General features: G+C 40.0%; 1 protein-coding gene across 1 annotated transcript in view; it reads right to left on the reverse strand.

Moving 5' to 3' along the window:
- The window catches only part of ccdc88ab (coiled-coil domain containing 88Ab), a 51,136-nt gene extending 45,728 nt beyond the window's left edge, over window positions 1-5,408 (reverse strand). Inside the window, 2 exon segments of the mRNA XM_051916034.1 lie at window positions 4,745-4,842; window positions 4,924-5,408. Of these exon segments, the coding sequence (XP_051771994.1) occupies window positions 4,745-4,842; window positions 4,924-4,983 (158 nt within the window). The 5' untranslated portion in view covers window positions 4,984-5,408.
- Between the last annotated feature and the right edge of the window lie 7,257 nt (window positions 5,409-12,665).

Below are 12,665 nucleotides of genomic sequence, written 5' to 3' on the forward strand. Positions count from 1 at the left end.
TTTCACAATATAAGTGAGGACATTTGGCCCTTACAAGCAGAGTCAAAACACACACACACACACACACACACACACACACACACACACACATCATCCAGTCACACACACACTCATAATTGTTGTTTTTATGATGTGGAAGCTGACATTATCAAGTATGTCATCGACTTTGTAAAAAACAAACACAAACAGGTCTTGATTGTTCACTGTGTGAAGACGTGTATCAGAATACAGCTAGAACGAGCACAAAAATCAAAAAACGCAAAAATGACCCTGTGTGTCAAAAGTACCGACTTCGGTACCAAGTCAGTACTGAAATTTAAAAAAATGTGATGATACCAGCATTTCCCCCTAGCACTTTGAGCAGATTCATAAACACCTCTGATTGGCCATTGTGTTCACATGCTCAACAGATGTGTCTGTGATTGGCTACAATGATCAACGCTTCAAAAACATGTTGTAAATAGTCATAAATGACTGTCTTCACTGAGCGCTTACACAGATACACAGGAGTGTTTGAAAGCAGGCGTCTATCGTGGACCGTCCGCTGCTTTCAAACACTCCCAATGCGTTGATCATTGTAGCCAATCACAGACATAACTGATGAGCACATGAACACAATGGCCAATCAGAGGTGTTTACGATTCCACTCAACAGCGTTCAAAGTGTCACATTTTTAAAATTTCAGTGCCGACTTGATACCGAAGTCAGTACTTTGGACAACACTACAACAATTATGATTCGTTTCATAATCTTGCAGTTCTAATTAACCATCTGATTAATTAGGCTAATTAACCTAATTACCCATGTCATGTTCTTCATATACAGCAGTGGCTAAAGTGACGTCCGGAGAGGAGATTTGTTTTTAATAACCCTACAAGTTCGATTAAACCATCAAAATATGAGGAAAATATTTATAATTTTTTAAATATTTTAAATATGAAGGAAAAACAAAACACTAAACTTGGTTAAGGTGTTTATCTGACAAAATTATTTGGCAAAAAAAGGCAAACTACAGCTACAGGTTTTATTTTACTATGCAAAAAGAAAAAAGCATAGAAGATCAAAAAGCTGACAGGAAAACACAAACACTGACTACAACATAATCAGTTATTAATATTTGGTTGGTTCTCGTTTTTGCATGTGTTCATAATTTCTTTGTATGACAGTCTGGCCAAAAATTATGTCGCACAATTTGTCATGTTTCATTGCATTATTATCACAAATAAAACAATCGACTCCAAGCACAACTACACAATATGCTTAAAAAAATCTATAACACATTTTGAATAATATCTGAATAAAGGCTGAAGATGTCAGTTTTCCTCAGCTGAACATCACTTTTGGCCACTACTGTAGATAGAGGGCGCTGTTTCATATACATAATGCATCTTTGGTCTCTAAAGTGACATCAAACAGTTTAGGAGCCGTTCACACCGAATGTGTTTATTTATTCCACTGCGCTGCATTGTTATTTTACATGCGCTAGACGGACGTGTTTGACCGCTGTGCTCACGTCTTTCACAGCGTCTCACACATGACAACATTCTAAACACACTCAAGTTCAACTTTAAAAACCTGTCTCTAGATGATTTAAATGCAGTGACACTCCTGAAACTCTGCAGTATACACTGGGTCCAAAACAAAACTATTCTTCAAACTGTGAATGGATTATACAGGGAGAAAGCCATCAAAGAGTGCTGGAGCTGTCAATCACATCAGTTCAGTTCTGCACTCCCGATCAAAACTCCCGTTATAATCAACGAATCAGACGACACCGAACAATCAGTCTCTTATTAACGTCTCTGCCCTGTGTTGATTATACTCAGAGGACTCACGAGGGTGCAGAACTTGCGCTGAATGAAACTCAGCTGGCGGGTCCTTGTAGAAATTACAGTATGTCGGGCAGGAAATCCAAACATTAAACGCCTATCATCCATCGACCTCAAAAGGGGCTTTCGCACCGGGTAGTTCTAGGAACTCAATTATAGGAACTAGCCACCAGGGTGGTTCCCCGAGAACTAATAGTTCCCCTAAGGCTGTTTTCCTGGTTACATTCGCACCGGCAGTAGGAACTCTGAAGTGACGTAAGCTGCGCTTGTTGTTGTGACTTTTATTTTGACGGCACTGAGAATGCCAGAGCCTGAGCACATGGCGCTCACATTCTCCATCTTCATTAGTTTACGATCTGTTTAAGAGTCCTGTCTAACATGTTATTAGCTAGAACTGTTATACAAAGAAAGAAGACAGTATATGAAAGAGTATTAGCGTTTGCAGTGCGGTTGATGTCCAGAAACATAATCATGTTTCACTTGTTCCCCTCAAAGTTGCGTTGGATTTTAACTCGAGAGGTCCAACTATCATTGTTTTCCATGTTTGTAGAGTTAGTTTGTGGAGTAAATATATAGGCTATAAACTGTGGGTGTACAGGGCTTTAATCTAAAATGGCAGGTGCCGGTGTTTCACGTGCGTTTGACCAATCAACGTACACTCACTGATAGTTCCTATAGAGCTGGTTTAGACCCTACTCTGAAGTAATTTAGTTCCCCCAAATGGAGTTCCTAGAACTAAAATCATTCCCAGTTCCTGCGGTGCGAACACAGCAAAATCTGGGTACTTCCACCAATAGTTCTAGGAAGTATGAAAGGTTCCTCTGGTGTGAAAGCCCCTAAATATGGCTTATCATTTGAAGCATGCAAGTAGCAGCAACTTTACATAGCTGCTCGCTCTAATGTTGACATAGATAAATGTGTGTTATTATTAGGCACATATCCAAGTGTTTGTGGGGAAAGTGCGCTTTACTGCACAACATGGAGGCGCCGGTGCGACCACTTGCAGTTTCCTGACAACAGCGGAAACAACTTAAAATACTCTGTCATTTTTGGTCATACAGCGTAATACATCATTTGAAACGGTAAAGGGTTTACTTTTATTTGTGTGCACTCACAATAACAAGACATTGTGCTTTTGTAAAATAAAGAAAACAAACAGGGTGTGCTTTCTGCTGTCTCGGTCTGGAGCGCGTCACAAAAATAACCCAAAACTCAGCGTATTCTTGCCTCACAGACATGAGAAACACATCTACAGAACGCTTGAAATGTCAAGCGACTGTCAACCGATTCAAGTGGAGAACAAATATTCTCAGATTATGTAATCCGTATGAAACATGCATATAGGCGCGTCCACTGCTGCGGAGATGATGAGTCAGCATCGTCAACTTCATCTCCACAGCCGAAAACACAGAAAAACATTATCAGTAAATTATTAAAATGTTCAGACAGTCTCCTTGCTGTTTTTTCATGCCACATTCATAATCATTACGTCTGCCGGTGCGCTGCCGCAAGCTTTATCCGTGCGCTTGAGCGCTGATTAAGCTGTGTATTATATAGGCGATTAAAGGCTCATTATTATGATTTATATGGCTTATTTATATACACGTGCGATTATTGACTAATCGCTTAAATGAATGACTACTAGTCGACTAGAAAAATCTTTAGTCTAAGGACAGGCCTAGTCAGTAATAATCTTTAATATAACAGAAGTAAACATAACGCTGTAATTAACACTTTTCACAATTAAGCAACCGTGACTGCAGTTATTATAATGTCGATTATTTTACTGACGAGTTCTGATGTGACATCACTCTCACAGTGAATGAACACTCCTCCAGACCAGCACACAACAGCGCTGTGATTATCACAAACACCGGATCATAAAAGCTGCACTGTTTGGATCAATATCCCAACATCCCTGTGTTCAGAAAACAGTCTCGGAATATAGTCGCGTTTCAAGACCACAGAGAGCTAAATGAGCTAACTGTAGCGACACCTGCACTGCTGCGCACAGACGCCTGCGCCGCTAACATGAGCTGAACAATCATGCGCTTGTGTGTGTGTGTGTGTGTGTGTGTGTGTGAGTGAGTGTGTGTGAGTGCAGCAGCTGAACACATCACACACACACCAATCCATCAGTGAACACACAAACATCACAGATGACAGCCAGTGAACACACACACACACACACACACACACACACAAAACATCATTTCATGTACATTATAACTGTGACATTTCACTAAAGCTGGTGTTACGGTCACTGAAGGGTCACTGAACTCATCATGTGTCTTGAACAGATAGTACACAATAAACACATTCATTAAAACATTGCATGATGAAGATCTGAAGTTGACGCTGATATTTAGCAGTAATTATGATCGACTCTGAACCGGTCAGAGCTGAAGCTACACTGGATTTGAGCTGGAACACTGTCTTGGCCAATCAGAAGCTAGAAACGGTGCAGTTAGTGACTAAACAGCTAGTTGTGATCCTCAAATCTGATTGGCTGCACTGTTTGTGTCACAGACTTATTGAACTGTTGTATAAAATCAATATGACACTCATAATCACAAACATCAGTCATGTGATCATCTACGGCCTAATAACAGTTGTGATGATGTGTGAGTGATATAATTTAAATATAACATGATTCAGCATTATAATGAACTCTCCTATAACAGCAGAGGAGCTGAGTGATTTACATGACATTACACTGTATATAATATATATATATATATATATATATATATATATATATATATATATATATATATATATATAATGTATGAGACAAAGCAGTAGAAGACTAAATGAAAGAATCGAGCAGCTGTAAATGAGGATTATGAAGCATTTTCCAGATCTTTACTCATTGATCACCCAGACAGTAAAGCGCATCGATCGGTTTTACTCACATCTGAATCATGATGTCGTTCAAATAAACTCCGTCCACTAATGTCATGAAGTCCGACAGATGAGATCCATCAGAGATGAGCTGAGAGACAGTCTTCACCTGCAAACACACACAAACACACACATGAACGCGCCGCAGACACACACATGATGACATGATCTGAGGGAAGCGCGCGCTCACCCAGCACACCAGAGGAGACTGCAGAAAATCCTCCAACAAAGGCGTAAAAACTTCATCCATCGTGTCCGTCGGGTGGGGATACAGCGGGAGCGTTCTGAGAAGGAGTGTGTTTATAGCGCGCTCATTCTGTCGACATTCATCGCATTATATTCATCCACATCCAGCAGTAGGAATGCGGGAGAATCCTGCTGTTCCGAGCCCGAATCCAGCCGGACACACTGTGAGGAATCCTCGCGATTATTCTCCGCCAGATGAACGCGGCGCGATCACTCCCTTCATCCCGAATGAAAAGCCGTTGTTTTCCGTTAGATTCGGCGTGACGTGTCGAGCTTCCAACGGGAAATGCGCGGCGGCGCGTCGAGCGCGTGTGTGTGTGTCGGACACGGGCGTGTTTGTGACTGAAACAAAGCGCCGCCTGTACTACAGCAAACACACTAACGAGGGCACTGATTTACTGCCCCACTTCCGCCACACATAACGAGGACGACTATGTGGATTTAGCTTTTATGACTATTTATTCCTCTACTGTAAATTCAATAAATAATAAATAAATTGAACGTGAATGGCACCGCCCTACTGCATAGACCGCACTAATAAACAGCATCTGGAATGGATAAACTGGAGTATGCGAAATGACCTGTCCAGTTATCATCTCAGACATAAATACTGCATTTTTATATTTCTTTCATTCATACAGTACTGTATGCGCATAACGGGTCCAGTAGCTTTGATACATACTGTACACTACCATCCTGTGAGTAGTATGGTAGTGTGCCATTGCGAACACGCCCACTGTGTGCCTGCTGCTCCCTTAGTAGGCAACATCCGGAGGGAGGAAGTGTCACTGTCTGGAAACACTCACTGACTGCGTTTGAGACAGACACGAGATTGTGAAATAACGAACCGTTATAACCCGACACGGACAGAATAATGAAGCGACACACAGTATATACTAGCCTGTATAACACCATGACATAAAGTACAGAAGTCAGAGCTTTATTGAGAAGTGTTTACACACAGTGACAGGAGCTTCCAGTGAAGAAATAGTGCAGCAGTATATTATGATAAGAGAGATTCATTGATAACGAGTTCAAAGAAACAATATAAAGATCTTAATTATCAAATGAATCATTAGTGACATCTCGTGGCTTCAGGAACAGGTCAAATAACTGGGTTACATTATTATTTACTAATCATTCCTGCCACACACACAAAAAAATGCTTTTGTAAATCATAATTATGACATAAAAAGTAAAAATTATGACACATTTATGAAATTAAAACTTATGAAAAAAATTAAAATGATGACATACTGTCATTTATGAAATGAAAATATTAAATTATGACGTAAGAAGTCATAATTATGACATAAAAAGAACAAATTATGACACATTTATGAAATTAAAAAAAAAATGATGAGAAAAATTGAAATAATGACATACTAAGTAATTTATGAAATTAAAAATGTGAAATTATGATGTGAAAAGTCATAATTATGACATAAAAAGTCAAAATTATGATATAAAAAGCCAAAATTAGGACATACTAAGTCATATTTATGAAATGAAAAATCGAAATTGACAAAAAGTCGAAATTATGATGTAAAAAGTCACAATAATGACATAAGCCAAAATTATGACATACCATCATATTTATATGAAAAATCAAAATTGTGACAAAAAGTAGAAATTATGGCACAAAAAGCCAAAATTATGACATACCATCATATTTATGATATGAAAAATCTAAATTATGATGTAAAAAGCCAAAATTATGATGTCATATAAATTGACAAAAAGTCGAAATAATGATTTAAACATCATAATTATGACAAAAAGTCACAATTATGACATACTAAGTAGAAATTATGACTTCAGATAAGTACAGTTTGTCCTTCATATCTGTATGATGGTCTGAAGGCAGCAGTTGGAGAACATAAAATGGTGTTAAGAAGAAACTATATATGTAAACTTTCAGTTACACCTAACCAGGTTAGTCTCTTAAGACACTGGTGATTCACAGCAAGTGGTCTCTGAGCAATTTCTTACATTAAAATAAGAATATTAACACTGTGATAGAGATATTGTTTTTGATTACTCATTTTAAGAAACAATGATTATAAAGAGTTAACAAAGCGTTAAATGTGACGGTGTAATTTCACATGAATTCTTATGGTGACAATAACAGAAAAACGAATGATCTTTATAAGTAATAATATAAAATCTTAAATTGTAAGAATGGTTTGAAGATGTAATAACTTCGGAAGCTCTTGCTGGGTATAATCATCATTTCTGCACAATCTTCTGAGATGCTCGTGTGTCACATTTTAACTGGGTTTGTGCTGTTACTTCATTATGAAGATCATGATCTCGTGGAAATAATGAACTCTTTCTCTCACGTTCATCTGCTGGTGTCTCTAAAGCACATTAAGAGCTAGCGGAGATGTTCAGAGGTGACCGGAGCTCAGAGAATGACCACAGTAATGTTTACAGACTCGTGGCAGATGGTTCGGGCAGTCAGCTCTGCACCTGTCGCTCTGCAGTTGTTCAGGTTCTGCTGATGCAGTGATGTCCAGACGACACACGGGTCAGCACTGAGAGGAGAGACCTCTTTAACTTCATTTACCCACTCAACATACACTCAACATATAATTCATATAATAATACCAGAGGCTGCAGTTTCAGGACCCTAGAATGATTTACTGTTTTTATTATTTAAATTTAATTGATATATTCTCCTAACCCAAAACATAACTGTTGGTAATCCTCTTTAACCTAATTTGTTTCAATATATGAGCCCCTATTCTGGTTTTCAATGCAGTTGTCTTGGAAAGAAAGACCTAATTTTTCAATGCTGAAGTAAGTTATTGTCTGTGTATGTGCGAGACTTCAGTTTAGCCGCAGTGTGGGACCGACTTAAACTAGTGTGTTTACGATTACGATAAATTAAAATAATATGAAAATAAAAACCAGTTTACATCATCAAGCACCATAATGAACTGTTTTTGAAAATGGTCGTGCTGCACTTGCGTTAAAAATAGTGTGGAAAGATAATAAAGATCTAATCATTTCTATTTGTTTTAGGCTTCAATCAGGTCTCCTCTCTGTTGGAGTAGAATTGGCTAGGTGGCGCTGTCACAAAAAACTAGAAGCCCCACCCCCTAACCATAAGCCCCACCCATTACATGTAGGGAGAGGTGGAGCTAAAAGAGGTCAAGCTCCACCCATTACATCCAGAGAGGGAAAAAATGGGAAACACACCATTGTCTACACTGGACACAAGCAACGACACCAACAGAAGAGTTATGATCAGTGCTGTCTGCTCCAGGAACAGGGTTGAGAAACACTGACAGAGCAGCAGCTCCTCCCTGTGGCTGTCTGGTGTAATCACACTCAGGCGTGGGCTGTGATGGATCAGTGAGAAACCTGGACCAGAACTTCTCTGTGGAGCCCATAATGTTCCCACTGTCCTGAGATGATGAGCGCTGAGGAGTGAGAGCTGTTTAACTCTTTCCCTGCCAGCGTTTTCATTCTAGCTTCATACATTATTTTTTATTATTAACATTTGAATGTGGGTAAGTTAGGGTTAGGGCAACATTTTTATAAGCAAAAAGCTGAGAAAATCATATTTTTGTCAAAGACTTCATCCGGATGGGATTCAGAGCGATGATCAAAACACAGATGAAGTAGATCGAGTCCATCAAGCTTCACAGTCGTTTCTTCTTCATGGTTCAGCGATTCATTCAGTAACGTTAGGCGGTTTTGATTCATATGCTGTTGAATGTTTGATGATCGCATTATTTTACATGTGCATCAGCAATGCTTTCATCCACTCGTTCTGGCTTACGTGGATCATCTTCACTTGTGTTTGGATCCAGAGATGCTGTACTCTTTCAGAAGATGAGTAACAGCGCCCCCTACCGTATAACAGAGAAAACATGGATTGCTGGAAAAACTCATCAATGGCGGGGAAAGAGTTAAAAAGCTGTCGCTGCTTTACTTCTGAAGACATCTGCAGTCTGCACCGGCTCGGCTCAGATGGTCCTCATGAAGATATCAAGAACGAGATTTATGCTTGTGACCCCCGGAGCGCTTTGATGATCTGGTTCATCTGGACTATCACTTTGACCTTTGACGGCGAGCCTGGGACGGGAACAGAGGAAAGTTCTGCCGGTTCTGATCGTCACCCGTCCCAGGCTCGCCGTCGAAGGTCAAAGTGATAGTCCAGATGAACCAGATCATCAAAGCGCTCCGGGGGTCACAAGCATAAATCTCGTCCTTGATATCTTCTGATAGGCCACTAAGGAGGAGTGCAGAACTCTAGCGTAGACCGTCTGCCCTGACGAAGAGCCGCCAGCGACCGAGAAGAGTCTACTGAAAACACACCTGAAGATCTCGATCGTCTCAAGCAGTCACAAACTCGTCCTGCAAGCAAAGATACGACACAGACCTGAGGCTGGAGAGAGAACATACATCACAGTGACAGATATCTGGTTCAGCACAGAGCAGATGCCTTTCTGTCTCTGAGAGTTGAGGAAGGTGTTGAAGAATCAGTTTTTGTTGATGGTGAGAGGATCGGCCTTTAAACCGGACTGACGCTGATAATGGTTTAGCACAGGGGTTCCCAAACACATTCCTGGAGCCTCCCCAACACTGCATGTCTTCCATGTCTCCTTAATCAAACACACCTGATTCAGATTAGTCGAGACTCCAAGACCTGAAATGTGTGTGTCAGACAAAGAAGACATGCAAAATGTGCAGTGCTGGGAGGCTCCAGGAATGTGTTTGGGAACCCCTGGTTTAGCATATTTACATGAACAGTCTGAAGTTGCAATCACGTAATCCTGATCCAAAACTTTTTGCGGGATTACACAGGAGCGCTTTATCTAGCTTGTAATGCAGAACAGGACACAGGACTTTGAGAACTTAGAACAAGAATTTGAGGAAGGTTTTACTTACTGCCTTGCCTTTCCTCTGAGGAAGATTACGGCCTCTTAAACAGAATTAGCCGGCTTTACAGGCCAGCAGAGTTTGCAGTATTGTCACATCCTGCTTCAAACTGAGTGAGAAAGAGTGAAGGACATCTGTATGAGGGAACTGTTTGATGAAACCACATCACAGGAAAACATCAAGAAATGTACATGCACATCCATCCAAGTCATCGGGTTTGAGAGGTACATCCCAATTTTTCCATACCTTGGCCTGGGATTGGAAAGGAGGAAGACGCTAACAACCATGATGACATTTTCAGATTTGAGATGAATTTGATGAAAAGGAATGCTAAAATGCTAATACCTGTTGTGGTTTCATGGGACAATCCCAAAATGTGAACTGGCACAGCACACTTTCTCTTCACTCCTTGTGCACTATATTCAGCCTAGGGTTTCTCTCAGGCCTGAGTGTGAGGTGTTAAGACCGATTCACACTGTGCCCACAGACAACACAATCACCAGATTACAGTACTTCTCAGACTTCACGACCCAACAAACGCTGAGTCAGTGTTCAGACGGTGAAACCAGCGCTGACCAGGAACACTGACCTGACGCAGCGTCTGTCGCTGGAGGTTTGGATCTGTCCTTCAGAGCTCACTGTGTTTCCCTCTTCCCTTCTCTTGAACGGAGGATCAGAGGTGTGTGTTCTCCATCCGTACACTAGCAGGACTACAGCTATAACCAGCTCTTCATTTGGGTTTTCCTCATTCAGTTTAAGCCCCAGAGCAGCACTAAACTCTTTTTACCGGGCTTGTGAAATATCGCCATGACCAGTAAAATATTTTTGACAAATCCTCGTCTGAGAATGTAGATTACCGTACACTGACCTGAGAATCATTTCCCCTGATAATACTTCAGCAATCATATTGTGTTTCCAGCTGTCTAGAATCAGAACTAGACACTGCAAATCAATCATTCTTTTGGTCAAATTTAATCAGATTTGCATAATGCCCGCCTCTGGTCTTCATTGGCTGAACAGCGTCTCTTTGCCCCGCCCTCAATCACTGTAGTTGTATCTGAGACTGGAAGAGTTTGGTTCGTGTTGTTCATGTCGAGAAGACGCTGTTTTCTGCTGTCAATGAGATTGATACGGTAAAACCAACGCCATCGTTACTGTTTGTATCACTGTGTATCAAGAGCTGAGATTCACATATGATAATGAGCATTTAGTTCCTGACCAATCACAGCAGACTGGGCCATCTGACCAATCAGAGCAGAGCAGCTCTCAGAAAGGCGGGGTTTAGAGACCGAATCTTAAAAGTAAGCGTTTCAGACTGAGACAAAAGAGCTGATGCTGCAGTGGATATTATGAGAAAATTAAAGTGTTTTTTGACCTTGTATGCATGCAAATTTATGTAGGAGACCTCAAAACATTAGGGACCTTTAGAAGAGCATAATAGGGCACTTTAAAGTCTTCAGTTGAAGATGGATCCTTAACATGGTGTGACACTACAGCTCACCTCACTGAGCTCATTTCACTGAGGAACACACTTCTGAGGCATAAAAATGAGCATCATAAATTGCCCCACAAAACTGACCACAGATAATTCACTTCAGGCAACTCTTCTTTTGCAAAAGTAATGAAAAAGAATGCATACTAGGTTACACAATCTGCCTGTAAGTGGCACGTTACAAAAATTTCAATTCAGTGCAGTATACACTGTTAAAACAATACTAAAATATTTTTCAACACCAACCTCTCGCAAAATGAGTGTTGAAGGATCTAAGGGGTTTTCAATAACAACCTGTTTTACTTTAAGAAAGCAACCATACATTGGTTTTATTTTCTTTATCATTTTATTGTTTTTATATTTCATTTCATAATCATTTATAATCAGTCATTTGTGTAGTAGTCATTTGATTTATTTATTATTATTATTTGATTTACATCATTAATTCATTTTATCATTTAATATTTTTTTATTATTATTCATTTATGTCACTTTATATTACTTGTTTCTTTTCTATTGTTGTTTAAATCTTATGATTGTGTGGTCTAAAGGGATGTTTGTCTTCACGGGAAGGAGATCAAAGAAGTCTCCATTTCAAGGTTGTTATCGTCACAGGACGATGTTGTGAAGCAGTAATTTTCCCTTGGTATAACAACACTTTATTTATAATAACACCGGTCAGACGAAGTCAGAGCATTGAGCAGTGTAACATCTAGATGAAGTCTGAACTTTGAAACACGCAACTAAGATTATACAATAAACTCTGTTCTTTTATCATCTTCATCACTTCATCTCCTGCTTCTGCTCTTCTCTGGCTTTACAGTCAAACTCTCAGGCTGTTAATAGAGTCTTGAGGAACCAGACAAGACTTTGTTGACAGGTTTGCACAGCAGACAAACAGATATCTTTTGACAAGATGTAATACAAGAGGAATCCTACCCTGTGTTCCAATATGCCTACTTATATAGTAGGTGAAGAACAGTATGTGAGCCGAGTAGCATGTCTGAAATCACAGTACTCAAACTGTAGGTGAAAAGTATGACTTGCTATTTCTGGAGAGATTCTGAAGTGGACGCTTTACTCTCCCTTGAGTCCACTGGAGAGGATAGGTCACATGACAATGACAACATGGCAGATGGGTACATCCAAATTTCATTCATACTGTACAGAACATGCTTTTTTAATGAATGCACAGTGAGTTTCGAACCAAATGTAGTGCGTACTCCACAGACGCAGCGCTAGATGACAGAACATGTGAACTGACCCTCTATCATTCAAACACAAAATAACAAACAACCCCG

This window comes from Ctenopharyngodon idella, chromosome 13, assembly GCF_019924925.1.
Source record: "Ctenopharyngodon idella isolate HZGC_01 chromosome 13, HZGC01, whole genome shotgun sequence".
NCBI classification, from domain to species: domain Eukaryota; kingdom Metazoa; phylum Chordata; class Actinopteri; order Cypriniformes; family Xenocyprididae; genus Ctenopharyngodon; species Ctenopharyngodon idella.